We start from the raw sequence: 18,269 nt of genomic DNA, 5'->3' as shown, positions 1-18,269 counted from the left end.
TGAAATATCAGGGTGGGTAGCTGGAGATTCAACCCTGAAAGGAAATTGCCATATATACACACAGGCGTGGAAGGGGAAATACAATTGGATTCTAAAATCCAGATCGGCAAGGTCTTGTGGTGATTTCAGTTATGAAATTTGTGCTTTGATAACAAGTAGTTTTTACTGCTCAAGCAAGTTTACATGCAGAGTTTTGGATGAGATGCACTTAAAAAAATTAAAGGATTAACAGTTTAAGAAAAAGATTAAAAAATAAGCGGCGATGTACTGTATTCAAACACTCATTTTTATCACAGCACACCACATAATAAGGAGAGGACTAAAAATATCAGTAGATATAAATATAGAGGAAGAGATGGTGGTGAATGAAAAATATGTAGAGAGATGTACAGATGGATGTAAATACTTATCAATTATTTCTCAGTTTACTTTGAAGAGTCATTTAGCTCCATATTCACAAAAGAGGCTTACTTTGAAATCATTATCCTACCTATGGTCCTCTTCAATGCATCTTTCACATTTTTGTCCCTGAGGCTGTCAATGAAAGGATTCAACATGGGGATGACAAGGGTATAGAGCACCGACACCACCTTGCTCTGATGGGGGGAAGACAGAGAACCTGGCTGGGCATACATAAAGGAAACGGTCCCAAAAAATAAAGCCACAGCCACCATGTGGGAGGAGCAGGTGGATAAAGTCCTGAGCCTGCCCTTGGCCGAGTGAATACTGAGAATAGCATAGATGATGTAGGTGTAAGAGATGAGAATGATTCCCGAGGTGATCACTATAATGAGGCCAGATATAATAGTCAGCACCATTTCATTGGTGTGAATGTCACTGGTGCAGGACAGGTTTAGCAAGGGGGGAAAGTCACAGAAAAAATGGTTGATCTATTTGGGCCCACAGTAGCTGAGTGCAAAGGTGAAGCTGGTTTGTACTATAGAATTGGTGCTACTACAGGTATAAGAGCCCACAATGAGCTGAACACAGACCCTTTTGGACATGGTGACAGGGTAGAGGAGTGGGTAGCAGATGGCTATGTATCGATCATATGCCATTGCTGCCAGAATAAATGTTTCTGTGCTACAAAAGAGAACAAAAAAGAACAACTGAGCAGCACATCCATTGTAGGAAAAGGTTTTGCTGTCTTGTAGGAAGGTGGCCATGGCTTTGGGGGCAATGGCTGAGTAGCAGCAGAGGTCTGAAAGGGACAGGTCCATGAGGAAGAAATACGTGGGGGTGTGAAGACGAGGGTCAATTCGAATGATGAGAATCATGATAGTGTTCCCTAGCACGGTGGCCATGTAAATCACAAGGAACACCACAAAGGGAAGCACCTGGGTCCCAGGTCCACTCCCGAATCCCAGCAGGATGAATTCTGTCAGTGCTGTGTGGTTCTGCTCCCCCATAGACTCCATAGCTCACTTCTCCTAGGGCAAAGAAATAACATAAAGATGAAGGAAGTAGCAAAGTGCAAGACAGATTGCAGAATGCTTCAAGTCCCTTTGGGCTGATTGTGACAGAGCCCTTCAAGGGTTACTTAAACCTTGAATTAATAAATCTACAGTAAGTCTATTGAAATTTGGAGTTTTCTACAATGATGCTATTTCTATATATAAGTTCTCCTTATAATAACAATTGGGAAAAGTGTCCGTGGGAGAATATTAGCAAAATCTTCTAGTGTCTTATTCAGTGGTCTCTTTTTGGAATGAAGTATTATTATGCCTTACTATGGTTGGAGGAATGTGGCCCCCAGTCTGTACATGAATATATTTCAAACAGAGGCTGCAGAAGGTGGATGTAGTGTAACTATTTTCATGCCCCAAACCCTGCTAATTTTCATTGAGCTAGAACATATTAATGCTATAGATGCCAGGATGAACAAACTCTCAACAACAACTAAAAAGGATAAGTCCACACTTCAGAGGATGCCACTTTAGCAACCGTGGCTCATGTACAATAGTCAAATGTAAGCAATAGCCATATCCTATAATGATGTCCATGGAATATCAGCTCAGTAGTAATGAAATGAGTGGAGGTTGGAACCAAGGTGATTGTGAAAATATCTCTGGGTGCCTGTCTGTATCTTGAGGTACTTCAGTGCTGTGAAAAATGTGCCCCAAAGTCCTTTCATGCCTCTGAAAATGCCAACTTCATGTAAGCAAAAGGGAAAGGGCTGGGTTCTCAGTAAAGACTGGCTCATTAAGCTCATCTTCCCAACTTCCTTTCTCACATTAACAGAGTTTTGCACAATATGCCTAGACATTTTGTTTTTGGGAGTCCCAGCAATTGTTTTAAAAGAATATTGGGTTTATAATGAAATAAATATTTTCACATATATTACTGGTTTTCCATATCTATCTATCTATCTATCTATCTATCTATCTATCTATCTATCTATCTATCAACTGCACAGCAAGTAAATAAAGAGGTCAAAGGTATCTGTCACCAAAATGCAAAGCAGTGATGTATGGCAGTGGTAGGAGCCTGTGTTTGGATGGTCAGCTTGTGTCCCTTGCATGTTTAATTTGTTGTTGTACCTTATCATTCTAAATTTTGCAAGGCTGATATTGCTTTGTAGCCTTCTGTTTGCAATGTGGTGTTGGATCGCCTAGGCTTTATGGTTTGTTAGAATGGCAAAGGAAAAAGTAGCAGCTTCCGCAGTGATTGCCATAGCCCAGTTGGGGCAAGATTGGATGTGCCCTCTGCTTTGCCCTCAAAAACTTACTTGGTTGCTTGCTGAAACCTGGTAAGCCTTGAGAACAGATGGAAGACATGGTGGCACCAGAGCAGTGACATGACCAGAGTGGGGCAATGGGTTACTTCTCCAGGCACCAACAGAGGTTTGGGGGGTGGGGGAATGGCTTTTTTTGCAGCACCATAATTGTGGTCAAGGGGCAACAGCTTTCCCAAATTTCTCAGTCCTGATCCCATGGGCTAAGACTCCGTAGGGTGAAGCCCTGACCTCCTACATCCCAGTCATGCCTCTAGTTGTCAGTCTCCTGAACACCACAGCCATCAGAGCATCCTTGTAAGGAACACCTTGTCTAACTACTTTCAGTGTGGGGACAGATACTGGCAGTAGGGCACCATTGTCTAAACACCTACTAACGTAAGGGACAGTTTATTTTGCATTAAAATCAATTGGGTTATTTCCCCTCCTTTCTAACCACGAGTGTTTTATCTTTAATTGGAATTGATTTGGATTTAATTTCCTGCTAGTGGCTTTTGTTACATCCACGGTTTTCTTTTCTTGTGTCAGGTATTTTGCATTATACCAATGATAAAAGCTTCCAGTGAATGATTTCTATGTCTATAGCTATAATAAAAATGCATACAAAGCTTTCATTCTCCTAGGGGTGAAGTGGAAAGGTCATAACTTCCTTTGGCTGTGGTTGGCACACACACTGAGCACTCAGAGCTCACCAGCAAATTGGCACAGTTTCTGCTGGGGGTCCCACATATGTCCTGCCCAGAGTCTCTGCTTTCCAGCAGCTCTGGAGTGAGCTGCCTCATGCACTTCCTTTCTCTCCTCACCAGATGTGGCAGCAGGAGAAAGGAGGGCATGAGGGGCAGTGGCAGTGATGCTCAGCCCCTACCTCCACACAGCTCAGGGCCTGTGAGCTGCTGATGCTCATCGCCTCCTTTGCCATTGTGCTGAACTTTGGGGGAGTGGTGGGAGAAGGCAAGAGGGGAAGAGCAAACAGTAGGAGGCTGTGGAGATGTTTGAAAGCGGGGGCACTAGGCAGTCCCTGCTCTGGTAAGTTCACAGCACATGCAGAGCTCCACTGATATGCTGGTGAGCTCCGAGATCTCACTGCCATCCAGGATTACAGTGAGAGGACATGGCAAAGCCCTGTTTAGCTGTGTGACACAGGAACAATATGCTGTTTTCACTTAAGATGTGCCATACAGCCAAAGGATTAGGGCAGCACCCTTGTTGGGGTGGATGAGCCATTACAGTTCCTGATCTCAAGCTTTCTTTTCCAACCAGGACAGTCAGCCATTGCTGAGTGCCAAATGCTTCCAGTGGATGGAGAAACTTCAAGGAAGATAGTGGTTCAAATCCTCCCAACTGCCACTGTTTAACAGCCCAAGCAGTGTGGCTGCACCCCTGTTGCAGCTATCCTGGATACATTTTATGAAATATCAGGGTGGGTAGCTGGAGAGTCAACCCTGAAAGGAAATTGCCATATATACACACAGGCGTGGAAGGGGAAATACAATTGGATTCTAAAATCCAGATCGGCAAGGTCTTGTGGTGATTTCAGTTATGAAATTTGTGCTTTGATAACAACTACTTTTTCCTGCTCAAGGAAGTTTGGATGCAGAGTTTTGGATGAGATGAAATGAAAGGATTAACAGTTTAAAGAAAAGATGAAAAAATAAGGGGTGATGTACTGTATTCAAACACTCATTTTTATCACAGCACACCATATCATAAGGAGAGGACTAAAAATGCCAGTAGATATAAATATAGAGGAAGAGATGGTGGTGAATGAAAAATATGTAGAGAGATGTACCGATGCATGGAAATACTTATTATTTCTCAGTTCACTATGAAGAGTCTTTAGCTCTATGTTCACAGAAGAGGCTTACTTTGAAATCATTATCCTACCTATGGTCCTCCTCAATGCATCTTTCACATCTTTGTTCCTGAGGCTGTAGATGAAAGGATTCAACATGGGGATGACAAGGGTATAGAGCATCGACGCTACCTTGCTCTGATGGGGGGAAGACAGAGAACCTGGCTGGGCATACATAAAGGAAATGGTCCCAAAAAATAAAGCCACAGCCACCATGTGGGAGGAGCAGGTGGATAAAGTCCTGAGCCTGCCCTTGGCCGAGTGAATTCTGAGAATAGCATAGATGATGTAGGTGTAAGAGATGAGAATGATTCCTGAGGTGATCACTATGATGAGGGCAGATATAATAACCAGCACCATTTCATTGATGTCAATGTCACTGGTGCAGGACAGGTTTAGCAAGGGGGGGGATGTCACAGAAAAAAATGGTTGATCTCTTTAGGCCCACAGTAGCTGAGTGCAAAGGTGAAGCTGGTTTGCACTATAGAATTGGTGCTACTACAGGTATAAGAGCCCACAATGAGCTGAACACAGACCCTTTTGGACATGGCGACAGGGTAGAGGAGTGGGTTACAGATGGCTATGTATCGATCATATGCCATTGCTGCCAGGATGAAGGCTTCTGTGCTGCAAAAGAGAACAAAAAAGAACAACTGTGCAGCACATCCATTGTAGGAAATGGTTTTGCTGTCTTGTAGGAAGGTGGCCATGGCTTTGGGGGCAATGGCTGAGGAGTAGCAGAGGTCTGAAAGGGACAGGTTCATGAGGAAGAAATACGTGGGGGTGTGAAGACGAGGGTCAATTCGAATGATGAGAATCATGATAGTGTTCCCTAGCATGGTGGCCATGTAAATCACAAGGAACGCCACAAAGGAAAGCACCTGGGTCCCAGGTCCACTCCCGAATCCCAGCAGGATGAATTCTGTCAGTGCTGTGTGGTTCTGCTCCCCCATAGACTCCATAGCTCACTTCTCCTAGGGCAAAGAAATAACATAAAGATGAAGGAAGTAGCAAAGTGCAAGACAGATTGCAGAATGCTTCAAGTCCCTTTGGGCTGATTGTGACAGAGCCCTTCAAGGGTTACTTAAACCTTGAATTAATAAATCTACAGTAAGTCTATTGAAATTTGGAGTTTTCTACAATGATGCTATTTCTATATATAAGTTCTCCTTATAATAACAATTGGGAAAAGTGTCCTTGGGAGAATATTAGCAAAATCTTCTAATGTCTTATTCAGTGGTCTCTTTTTGGAAAGAAGTATTATTACGCCTTACTATGCTTGGAGGAATGTGGCCCCCAGTCTGTACATGAATATATTTTAAACAGGCTGCAAAAGGGGGTGTAGTGTAACTATTTTCATGGCCCAAACCCTGCTAATTTTCATTGAACTAGAATATATTAATGCCTATAGATGCCAGGATGAACAAACACTCAACAACAACTAAAAAGGATAAATCCACACTTCAAAGGATGCCACTTTAGCAACCGTGGCTCATGTACAATAGACAAATGTAAGCAATAGCCATATCCTATAATGATGTCCATGGAATATCAGCTCAGTAGTAATGAAATGAGTGGAGGTTGGAACCAAGGTGATTGTGGAAAATCTCTCTGGGTGCCTGTCTGTATCTTGAGGTACTTCAGTGCTGTGAAAAATGTGCCCCAAAGTCCTTTCATGCCTCTGAAAATGCCAACTTCATGTAAGCAAAAGGGAAAGGGCTGGGTTCTCAGTAAAGACTGGCTCATTAAGCTCATCTTCCCAACTTCCTTTCTCTCATTAACAGAGTTTTGCACAATATGCCTAGACATTTTGTTTTTGGGAGTCCCAGCAATTGTTTTAAAAGAATATTGGGTTTATAATGAAATAAATATTTTCACATATATTACTGGTTTTCCAAATCTATCTATCTATCTATCTATCTATCTATCTATCTATCTATCTATCTATCTAAGCCAAACAGAGAAAAAAAGAACACTGATTTAACAATGTGGTAATTAGCAGAAACACTCATATATTTCAATAAAGTGTTTGGCTGTGTACTTTTAGCTTTTCAGTGAAAATAACAATTTTCATTGAAAAAAAATTATAACCAGGTCTGTTACCAAAATATAAAAATAGAAAAAAATTGCCAGGTTGAGTCAGCATATACTTACTCACCAAAAGCTTTCTTGTATGGAAGAGGAGGTAAATGAAAAGTCTTCTTCATTTTGTCATCATCCATACTATCAATACAAACACTATCAATACAACACTGAAAAGCTTCCCAATGCCTTCAGTTTCCAGCTGACAGGTATTTGAAAGTACGACTTACTCCAGCTTCATTCAGCTGAGTCTCATACAAATTCTTCTGGAATCACCTCAGATACTCTTGTATTCACAGGTCAGCACTTTTCACTGCCACGTAATCCAAGGGTTTGGGTAGTATTTGCCTTAACATTGACAACTGACCTGGGATCTTTACTGCCATAGAAATCTTTTCTGCCAAGCTCAAGTGTTGGGACTGTTCTAGCAGTTCTATTGAAGTGAATGGTATTGAATCTGGGCAAAAGGCAAAAGTTGTTATAAGGAGGAGACTGGTGCTTCTTTTCCTTGCAAAGGGCCTTGAGTTCTCTGGAGGAAAGGTGCTATGAGATCACTCAGGACTACAGTGAAGCTCTCCCTGGTGACAGAGATGTGGTTTCAGTCCCAGTCCTGTGGACCTGTCAAGGAGAGACCTAGACAGCCACTAGACGGAATCCCCTGGATGAATGCAATGAAATTTGTTTTCTCATTCACATGAACAGCAGTCCAACCAGGCTGGAATTAAGGTCCCCATGGTGATATTATTCCCTCTCCTCTGCTTTTTCTCTCTGTGCCTACCTGCCTGTGTTTCAGGCACTGCCTGACCCTGAGGCTGTGAGCTCCTTTGGACATAGACTGAAGAAGGAAGCAGTAGGTCAAATGTGATGTTTTGAAGGTCATATCTCCAAGCACGAACCACCCGGGGCCTGGCTCAGAAGCAGGCAGCTCTGTCACTGTGCTCTTCCTGAGGCAGCCCGCAGATCTTGCCCTCTTTGCAGAAGAGCAGATACTTCTTACCTCATGTTGGAGAGAAAAGCCTATGTGTCCCCAGGGCCTGTCTTCTCCAGGAAGATGCTGCAGAAGAAGGCAGGGTTCAGTGGAGAAGGGGCTAAAGAAAATGGAGAGGTAGTGGAGGTGAAGAGTCAGGTGTGGAGTGGGCAATGGAGAATAGGAGAAGATATGGGAGCTGGACAGCAAAGGGAGGAGAGAGACACTGGCCAATGGGCATTCCAGGAAAGCAGACCAGGGGCTGATCCCTGCCTCTTCCCTCAGTATCCCCTTGCCACAGCCCTCACCACCCTCCTTGCCCACTTGCCACCCCTCACCCTGGGTGCCATAATATCTAGTTAAGGCTCTGGCATCACCAAGGGCAGACTGATAAGATGAAGTGTTGCTCATGTTGAGTGGGTGACAGACACAACTGGACATGCAGACAGATGGCTATAACCCCATTTATGGACAAAGGGAGGAAATCCCACAGTCTAGGGTGGGCAGGCCTTGGGCTAGGGGTAGTAGTAAGTTTCTCTGAGCCTTAAAAAGTCCTTTGAAACCCTGGGTGAAAATAATTAATGGTATTCAAAACCTGAAAGGAAGGTTAGAGAGAGTGAGCACTGGCCAAGGTTTAGGAGCAGTTTTGTTCAGACAATGGAGTTTGAAGTGCCATGGACCCAGAGAGTGTACCAAATTAGTTACCATTTGGCAAACCCTGGAACTGATGGATTCTAGAGTCAGTATGTAATTAATAAGGCTGTGTGAAATTTCACCGGGTGTTTCGCTTCGACACTGTTTCGACTCATTTCGAGCTTGAAACAGTAAAACCTAAACAAAATGAAAATCTTTGAAACTGTCTCAAAACAAAACGAGGGCAATTGAAACATTTTGAAAGGACTACTCTGATATTGACATGTGTAGCTAGCCAGTGACAGTGATCCTTCCCTAAGGTCCCTTCCAGTCTCAGTGCTTTGGGGGAGGGATGGAAAAACAGCTGCTCATTAGCGCGCACGCACACAGTCAAATGTCACAAGTTTTGCTTGTCAGCAGTTTGAGGTGCAAATTTCCAGAAACCCCTGTACCTATCTCCTTGAAACCTGTTAGGTTTCATGGCCTCAGCAGGGGCTACCATCTCAGATGTTTTCACACTGCTGTGCCTTAACACGCAGACGTGACATGAGATTTGCTTGTCAGCAGTTTGAGGTGCAGTTTCCCAGAAACCACTGCACCTATCTCCTTGAAATTTGGAAGTCTTTGTGGCCTCATAAGGGGCTACCATCTATGAAATTTTCACCCCACTGTGCCTTCACACTTACAAGTGGCATGAGTTTTGCTTTCAAGATTTTGAGGTGCAGTTTCCCAGAAACCCCTGCACCTATCTCCTTGAAACATGGCAGGCTTCATGCCCTCAGAAGTGCCTACTCTTCCTGTTGTTTTCATCCAAATCTGCCAATAAATGACCGTTTTAGGCAATTTTGTGCCTCCCCAGTATAGTCTATGGGCAAAACATCGAAACTTGCGTCGAAACAGTGAACCAGTTTTGGTGAAATGAAATGGAACCGTGCTTTAGAAATGAAATGAAACTTAAAACAAAACAGTGTCCCGTCAAAACAGAAGTCAAAATGAAGCGGTGCCATTTTGCACAGCCCTATTAATGCTGTTCAGGCTACAATTCACTGAGTGACAGTATGGACCGTAGCTGTACTAGAGGCCTCTCAAGGGAAACACAGGGAAAACACTGACCTATGAATAATTGGATCTGGGACAAAATATGTCATGTGTATTACTACACACCCAAGCCAAACTGGTTTAAGCACTGATGTGAGAGAGATCATGTGAAAATGGGAAAATGGCCAAGAGGATAAATCCCCAAACTTAAGCCCCTGATGAGTAACCCCACTAAGTCCATGTTCCATGATAGTTTGTGAATTTTATGCTTGGGTCCTTGGAAATCCAGTTGTCCCTATTGGATAGGTGCTTGGCTGGTCAGGATTTGGCTGTGAGAAAGGGCACACATGGCTTCTAAGGAAACACTCTGCATGGACACCAGTTCATTATGAACCAGCCAGGTAAACAGACATCACCATTTGCAAACCTGATCAGTTTGTGTTGGATGCATCAGAAGAAGTGTGCTGTAATCCGACTGTGTCATCTGCGAGAATGAGTATTTTATATGGGGAAAGGTTGAGTGTAGAGGTGCATGGATATATCAGCAGCATATTGGATTGGGACTTAAAAAAGGAAAATCAGCATTATCGGCAATCAGCCTTTTTTGACTGGTGTAGCCAATAATATCACCGATAACTGCTACATGCATGCACACATCTGCCATGCATATAGCCAGGAATGTAGCCCAGCAGCTTGGAGAGCAGTGTCTGGCCAGTAATTTGGTGGGGAAGAAGGGACATGGGGAGAGAAAATTGAGGACCCCATGGTGAGGGAGGGAGTGGGGCAGGGGAAGATGATGCCCATTAAGGGCATTTAACACAACCCTGGGAGCAGGACAGAACTGTGGGTGGCTCATTTGGATGGGGGAAGAGGGGCTCCCTGCCACTGTGTGCACCCCCAGGGGAGGCATGGGGGGCATATGCCCCCCCTGGATTTGTGCACAGGGTGAGGGTGGGCTGCCTGCTGTGGGCTTGTGGCCAGGGACTATTCTGGGCTCTTCCCAGTGGTGGGCCTGGCCTGGGGCTGGGGCTGGGTGTGGAGTAGCCAGGGGCAGGGCTGGGAGGGATGGGTATGGGGTGGGCTATAGTCACCCAAAAATTCACCATAGCCATCCCTCCTAGTGTGGCTGCTGTCCACTGGGCCCCCAACTGCTTTAAGCGCAGCACTGGTCCAACCCCCCCTCTGGGAAAGGCCAGTGCAGCCCTGGGGCCCAAGCAAGCAGCAGGCAGCCCTCCTTTGCCACACGCACAAACCCAGGGGGGCACATGCCCCCCATGCCTCCCCCAGGGGTGCACACAGCAGCGGGGAGCCCCCTGCGAGCCTCTTGCCCTCCAGTCAAACCACCCACAGCTCTGTGCCACTCCGAATGATGCATTCATTGCCCTGGCTGGGCAGTGCCTACTGCTGCCCCCACCCCAATCCCTCCTTCACCATGGGGGCCTCAATCTGCACCCCCTATGCCAGTTCACCCCAACAGCCTTACTGGCCAGACAGTGCTCTCCAAGCTCCTGGGCTGCATTCCTGTAAATCAGCTATTGGATTGGTCTTGGCCGATATGGCTGGTTAATAATTGGCCATTGTTATCGGCCAAGAAAATCTTTTTCAGTACAACCCTAATTGAATGTGTTTTCATTTGTTCAGTCAATAAGATGTTGAATATATAACTCTAAAAGAAACTGAAGAGATTGAGAGAGTTAAAGCTGGTACCTGGAACAATAGTCAACTACTGAAAGCCTCACAATTGATGGGCAGGGCCACAGTGTTTCAGTCATAGGAATCATTACCATTTCCACCAATTGGACTATTAACTTAGACCAACTAAAGTTAGGCATGGGGTAAGATAGTCTAAAGTAATTTTCTAGGTTTACTACCAAATGTAGGTTAAAACATGTAAATGAAGAGGTCAAAGCAATTTGTGACTAACTCACAAAGCAATCCTGAATTAAGGTGGTAGGAGCCTGTGGTCAGATGGTCATCTTTTGTCTGCATGTTTAATTTGATATTCATTGAATCATACAAAATTAGGGTTGAAAAGGACCTGAGGGGGTCATCTAGTCCAATCCCCGCTCAAAGCAGGACCAGCACCAATTAGATCATTTCAGCCAAGGCTTTTTCTGGCCAGATCTTAAAAACCTCCAAGAATGGAGATTCCACCATCTCTCTAGGTAACCTGCTCCAGTGCTTCACTACCTTCCTAGTGAAAAAGTTTTTCTAATATCCATCCAAAACTTCTCTTGCTGCAACTTGAGACAATTGCTCCTTGTTTTTAATCCACCACTACTGAGAACAATCTAGCTCCACCCTCTTTGAAACCACTCTTCAGGTAATTGAAGGCTGCCATTTAACCTCCCTTATGTCTTCTCTTCTTAAAACTGAATATGCCCTATCACCTCCGCCTCTCCTCAGAAGTCATGTGCCCCATCCCCATAACCAGACCCTGTGTTTGGATGGTCACATTTTTTCCTGGTGTGTTTAATTTGATGTTGTATGCACTCATTCCAAGTTTTGCATGGCAGATATTGTTTTGTACTCTTCTGTTTGCAATCTGGTGTTGGATAGAAAGGTTGTATAATAGATTAGAATGGCAAAGGAAAAATCAGGAGTTTGCAGCAATTGCGGTAGCCCAGTTGGGGCAGGACTGGATCTGTCCTATGCTTTGGCATCAGAAGCTTGACTTCTTGCAGAAACCCAGCAGGCCTTGAGCACAGATGGAAGACCTGGTGGTACCAGAGCAGTTACATGACTAGAGCAGGACAATGATAATCTCTCCAGGCACCGACAGGGGTGAGGGGAGAAAAAATGGCTTTTTTGCAGCTCTGTAACTATGGTCAGGGGGCAGAAGGTTTCCCAAACTTTCTCAGTCTCAATCCTCTGTGTAGGGACCCGCTATGGTCAAGCCCTGACCTCTTACATCCCAGTCATACCTCTGACACTCAGTTTCCTGAACATCACAACTATCAGAGCATTCTTGTAAGAATCTTGGTTAACTACTTCCAGTGCAGGGACACAGGTTAGGAGTAAGACACCATCTAGTAATGTAAGGGACAATATATTAATGTGGTTGTAAACCAAGAAAACAAGCATTTTTAAACATTATAAACATCCAAATGATTTGTGCTGGGCTCTTGGCCACAAATGTACTTGGATGCCTTGAATGAAACTCATACACTCTGGAAATGCAGTACTGGCAAATCCAGGCATAAGAAGCCCTGTGATGGTGAAGTGGATGAACTATGGTGCTAACTTCTTCTAGATGGCAGGGTACACGATCCAAATGGCCACTATAGCTGTGGACTTAACCATGCTTAAGCAGTTATCAACAAACTAGAGGCTGGAGGCTGTCAGGCATTTTGAGATGTCAAATGACAATTTCTACCCACTTCTTAATGGTCTGGGGTGCCCTCATGCTGGTGACTTGTCATGCAAATAATGGGGCCAGGTCAGCACAAATCTCAAGGATCTGTCCATCCCAAAGGTGTGCTGTCACATATCATGCCAGCTCCTAAGATCTATCCATTCCCACCAAAGTCTGCTTATCTCCTGGGCCTGGAAATGGCAGTACACGGTTTACAGATGAGGTCTGAAAAGCACATCCTCCATGGAATGTCTCATTTCTTTGCCTTGGGGCATCAAGCTCTTAGGCTTCCAGAGCACATAACACAGGTTAAGGAGTGCCATGCTCAGTGAAGTCTTGAATGATGATGCTGTGGCACATCAGTTAGTATAGGTGGGACTTATGCAGATGAATTTTCTTGCTAATCAAATGCTTCAGGCCAGCTCCCTGAGTGACTGCCAACATACCCATTCTGGGGGTGGAGAGACAAGGGAGAAGGGGAAGGCATATGCTCTGCCCATTGGGTTTATCTAGGTGGGAATCTAGGTTTGTGTAGGTGAGAATATTCTATCTCTAGGTGAGAATTTCCATTGCAGACCTAATAGTGCTAATATGACATGGCACCATTGAAAATATCTCAAGGTAACCCAGGGTGCATGCCACCCTGGCTGAGAATCACTGTCCCAGTATAAGCAATGTGGCACAGACCATGAACCTCCCTCCCCTTGCTTCTATTTGACTAACATGTGAGTAAGCCGCATCTACCAGAAGGGAACCCAATATGGATTTAAGACTTCCATAGGGGGACAATATATCCCTTCCTCTAGTAGCTCCTTCTAATGGTTGCTTCCCCTCTTTTTTTAACAATGTGGACCTTATTTTTAATTGGAATTGATTTGGTTTGGTTTTAATTCACCACTAGTGGCTTTCATTACATCAATGGTTTTCTATTCTTGTATCATGGAAACTATATTTTACCAATTATAAAAGTCCCCAGTGAATGATTTCTGTGTCTTCATAACAACAGTATAAACACTTCTATGCAGGCTTCATGAGGCAGGATGAACAGTACTGTTCATGCATATTGGTGGAACTAGAGATGTTAAATGATTTGGGCACGAGCTATGTTATGTGCAGGATGTACGAAATGCAGCAGCCCTGAGAGGACAGCTCTTGATACTTCATCTCTCAGAAGACTGATACATTGTAATATGTGTGTGTTTATTAGATGTGCAACTTGTATCTGAGTCTCAAACCAGAAAAAAAAGATAGAAATAGGGCCCTAACTTCCTATGGCATTTCAATACCATGGTTTTTGTTTCTTGTGACTTCTGAAAATCCAAACATCCTGAATCTCTGTCTTTCAGGCAAGCACCGAGTTTCCAACATGAAAATTTCTGGTTTGCTTTAGGATTTTTCTGAATAGCAGTGACATCCAGTGACCATCTGAAGCAATCATCATTTGCCCTGTCCCACAACACAACTCTTCAAAGAACTTTTCTATACTTCTATAGGGGTAGAAATCAAACCTAGCTTCATTTATATGCTCTTGCAAAGGAACAAAATATAGTTTAATCTTGGCAACATCTTCCATGGCAGCAGCAAATTGCACACCTATTACCAACTTCATCCTGGTTGGATTCAGCAAACTCTAAGAGCTGCAGCTCCTCCTCATCTTTCTCCTCAAATCTTTGCCGGAAGGAAGAGAACAGATTTCCAGGACAGTTGTTTCACTCCCAACTCCTCAGCCCCTAGTTTGTTACAGTCTGTACCTCTGTTTTCTATCCAGTTTGAGTCCCTGAATATCTATTGATTGATACACACTATTACCATGCTGTCATCCTAAGCCATAAGAAGAAGTGAGGAATAGGAGACACTGCCCATCCTGGACATTTTCAGGGACTCAAGGAAGTTGATGTCAGAGTCCTGTGGGTGTCTGTCCCTCTGAGAGGCAGCTTCTCCCTTCTCACAATCCACTCCCTACACTGCTTTCCTCAAGCCAACCCTTTGTAGGTGCTGGACTCCTTCTTATCCTAAGCTCAGCTTTGAAAAGAGCAGACCATTGCAGCCTGAACAGATCCAAACTGGGGGAATTCCTCAAGAAAGATTTTTTTCATTTTCTTCCTACTGGTGTCTCTTCTCCATTTACAGTTTTCTTTGATTTAAATCCTGGTGTATAATAGTTATACTAGAAATACACACAAAGCCTTCCTCCTCCAGATGGATCCAGAGGGGATGGAGCGACATGGTCACATCTCCCTTTGTCTGTGTGTGGCATGCACAGAGAGCATCTAGAGCTCACAGGCAAGTTAGCACAGCTCCCGCTGGGAGCTCCCCATATGATGTGAACACTATGAGCTCACAGGCTGATCTGCCTAAAGTCCCTGCTTTCCAGCAGCTCCAAAGCCAGCTACTCTTTGCTCTTCCTGCCCCTCCTCACTAGATTTGGTAGCAGGAGAAAGGAGGGGATGAGGAGCAGCAGCCCCTGCCCCTGCTTTCACAGAGCTCAGGGGCTTTTACTTAAATGATAAGTTGCCGATGCTCATCCCCTTCTTTTCCATTCTGCTGAATTTCAAGGGGCTGCAGGAGTGGGGAGAAGGAGAAGGAGGGAGGGGAAGAATGAACAGAAGTAGGCTCTGGAACTGTGAAAGCAGGGACTCCAGGCAGCCCCTGCCCTGGGAAGTTCACAGCACACGCAGAGCTGCAGTGATGTGCTGGTGAGCTCTGAGAGCTCACTGGCATCCAGGATCATAGTGAGGGGCCTTGGCAACACCCTGTTTGGCTTTGTGGCACAGATATAATGGGCAGTCTTCACTGAGCATGTGTCACTGAACAGCCAAAAGTTTGGGACTGCACCTCTATTGCAGCAATCCTGGATCTGCTAATGGTTAAACCCTTGCAGTTTCTGATCTCAAAGCTTTCTTCTCCAACCAGGAGGGCAGTCAGCCAGAGCTGAGTGCTCAATGCTTCCAGTGGCTGGAGAAACTCCAAGGAAGATAATGATTCAAATCCTTTGCACTCCCAGTGCTAAACTGCAAGGTTTGGATCTTGGGAAGGGAAGTGTTAGTCCCTGCTGAATAACCAGAAGCTGTGGCACACTGACATGCTTCTTTCAATGAATAGGTTGTTGGATGACAATGAATAAGCATGCTACAAAATCATGCCTGACAGGTAGAGCTGGTTATAAATTGGTCGATGCTCAGAGCACTAGTTTTGCATCCAATTGAGTTTTCATGGAAGGATTTAGCCAGTGTGATTACCTGGATAAAAAAGTTTCTAAGTGCCACTGTGGCTAGTTTAAAAAGCTGGGCACAAGCATGGGTCTTGGCCCATAGAGATGCTATTCTCCCATGGGAAGGGGTGTTGGTGTCCTGCGGGACAGAGGGTAATTCCTCTTGCAGTTTTTATGCGTAAATGGGCACTATTGTCTTCCTACAAGTTTTAGTACCTTTGGGCAGTTTGTAAATCTATTTCCCCCTTGGCAAAATAATTTCATCCTGCATGTGTACCTGCTGGTAGTAAAGCAGAGGAGGTGGAGAGAGAGCAGCCCTAGGTGCTGAGTTGGAGCGAGGATGGAAAAAGAACAGCTGCCCATGCAGGTACACAGCCATGCTGGAAGCACTAGTGGCCAGATGTCCCAGCTGTTCCAATGTGTAGTAGCTGCCCAGCTTCCCTGTTTGCCTCTGGGCTCAGTTTTCCTAAGTCCTGAACAAAGGACAATGCTTGTTTGCCAGCCACAGTTATGTTCCACTGAGAACTGAGCAACTACCTCCAGTGGGGAAACCTGAAAATACCAGCTGAAGAATTAAAATACTCTTTGTTTGCATAACAGAGTCCCATTGGAGTAAATGGTAAAACTGTAGCTGACTGCAAGGATGAATACTTGTGCTAATCCTTTCTTAAGCCCTTCTTGAAATGATAGGGTTTTTAGCTGTGGAGTCAGCCACTAAAGGAAATGGCCATACATACACATAAGCAGAGAAGGGGAAATACAATTAGATTCAAGATCAGCATTATCTTGTAATGATTTCAGGTGTGATATCTGTGCTTAGAAAGCAAGTGTTTCTTAAAACTCAAGGCAGTTTTGATCTACACTTTGGGGTGAGAAGCACTTAAAAAAATAAAAGGAATTAAAATTTGAAAGAAAAAATGTCAATCAAAATGTTATACTGTAATAAAACATTTATACATTTAATTACACATTTAATTATTAGGAGAGGCCTAAAAATGTATGAATATAGAGGGAGAGTTGGGCACTAATGAAAATTCAGAGAGACAGACAGATGCATGCAAATATTTATTATTTCTCACTTGAGTGTTCTGAGGTGTAGTTTAGCTCTTTATTCACAGAACAGCCTTACTTTGAAGTCATTATCCCACTTATAGTCTTCCTCAAAGCATCTTTCACATCTTTGTTCCTGAGGCTGTAGATGAAAGGATTCAACATGGGGATGACAAGGGTGTAGAACACAGACACCACCTTGCTCCGATGTGGGGAAGACAGAGAACCCGGCTGGGCATACATAAAGGAGATAGTCCCAAAAAATAAAGCCACAGCCACCATGTGGGAGGAGCAGGTGGATAAGGTCTTGAGCCTTCCCTTGGCAGAGCGAATCCTGAGAATGGCATAGATGATGTAGGCATAGGAGATGAGGATGATTCCTGAGGTGCACACTATGACGAGGCCAGATAAAACAAATAATAGCAGTACGTTGATGTGTTTATCAGTGCAGGAGAGGCTTAGCAAGGGGAGAACATCACAGAAGAAATGGTTGATTTCTTTAGCTCTACAGTAGCTCAGTGCAAAGGTGAAGCTGGTTTGCACTATAGAAGTTGTGCCAGCACTGATATAGGATCCCATGATGAGCTGAAAGCAGACTCTTTTGGACATGGTGACAGGATAGAGGAGTGGGTTGCAGATGGCTATGTATCGGTCATATGCCATTGCTGCCAGGATGAATGTTTCTGTGCTGCCAAAGAGAGCAAAAAAGAATAACTGTGCAGCACATCCATTGTAGGAAATGGTTTTCCTGCCTCGCAGGAAGCTGTCCATGGCTTTGGGGGCAATGGTAGAGGAGTAGCAGAGGTCTAAGAGAGACAGGTTCATGAGGAAGAAATACATGGGGGTGTGAAGGCGAGGGTCGATGCGAATGATGAGAACCAAGATAATGTTCCCTAGCACGGTTGTCATGTAAATCACAAAGAACACCACAAAAGGCAGCACCTGATTCCCAGGACCACTCCTAAATCCCAGGAGGATGAATTCTGTCAGTGCTGTTTGGTTCTCCTCTCCCACAGATGCCATAGCTCATCTCTCCTGTGCGGGAAAAAATAGGGTAAGGACAACAGACAAAGCAAAGTGGCGAAAGAGACTGCAGATTACTTAATGTCCTGTTGAAACTGATTCTTGCGGAGGTAAAGTGTAAGAAAGCAAAGGGCATTGTGACAGAACCCTTAGAAAGTTTCTTCAATTTAGACTTGTGTGCCTCAGGATAATAGTAGAACAATCTTATAGTACCTTTCGTCATTCTCAGGTTTCCTTTTGGAATTAAGTATTATTCAGCCTTGTTCTGTTTGGCAGAATGTGACTTCCCATCTTTACATGCATATATCTCAAACTGAGAGGCTG

General features: G+C 44.3%; 1 protein-coding gene and 2 pseudogenes across 1 annotated transcript; all 3 read right to left on the bottom strand.

Moving 5' to 3' along the window:
- Positions 1 to 467: 467 nt before the first annotated feature.
- Positions 468 to 1,418, bottom strand: LOC132251905 (olfactory receptor 9S13-like; annotated as a pseudogene).
- A 3,177-nt stretch (positions 1,419 to 4,595) lies between these two features.
- LOC132251904 (olfactory receptor 9S13-like) lies at positions 4,596 to 5,548 on the bottom strand (annotated as a pseudogene).
- Positions 5,549 to 13,742: 8,194 nt separating this feature from the next.
- LOC102572353 (olfactory receptor 5I1-like) lies at positions 13,743 to 17,945 on the bottom strand. Its single transcript, XM_014597748.2, has 2 exons — positions 17,021 to 17,945; positions 13,743 to 13,819 (listed from the first exon to the last, which is right to left on the bottom strand). Exons 1-2 carry the CDS (start codon positions 17,943 to 17,945, stop codon positions 13,743 to 13,745), a joined length of 1,002 nt encoding a protein of 333 aa, XP_014453234.2.
- Positions 17,946 to 18,269: the final 324 nt, after the last annotated feature.

Source organism: Alligator mississippiensis, chromosome 7 (genome assembly GCF_030867095.1).
Source record: "Alligator mississippiensis isolate rAllMis1 chromosome 7, rAllMis1, whole genome shotgun sequence".
NCBI classification, from domain to species: domain Eukaryota; kingdom Metazoa; phylum Chordata; order Crocodylia; family Alligatoridae; genus Alligator; species Alligator mississippiensis.
Note: the sequence above shows the minus strand (reverse complement) of the source record. Positions and strands in the feature narration are given on the sequence as shown.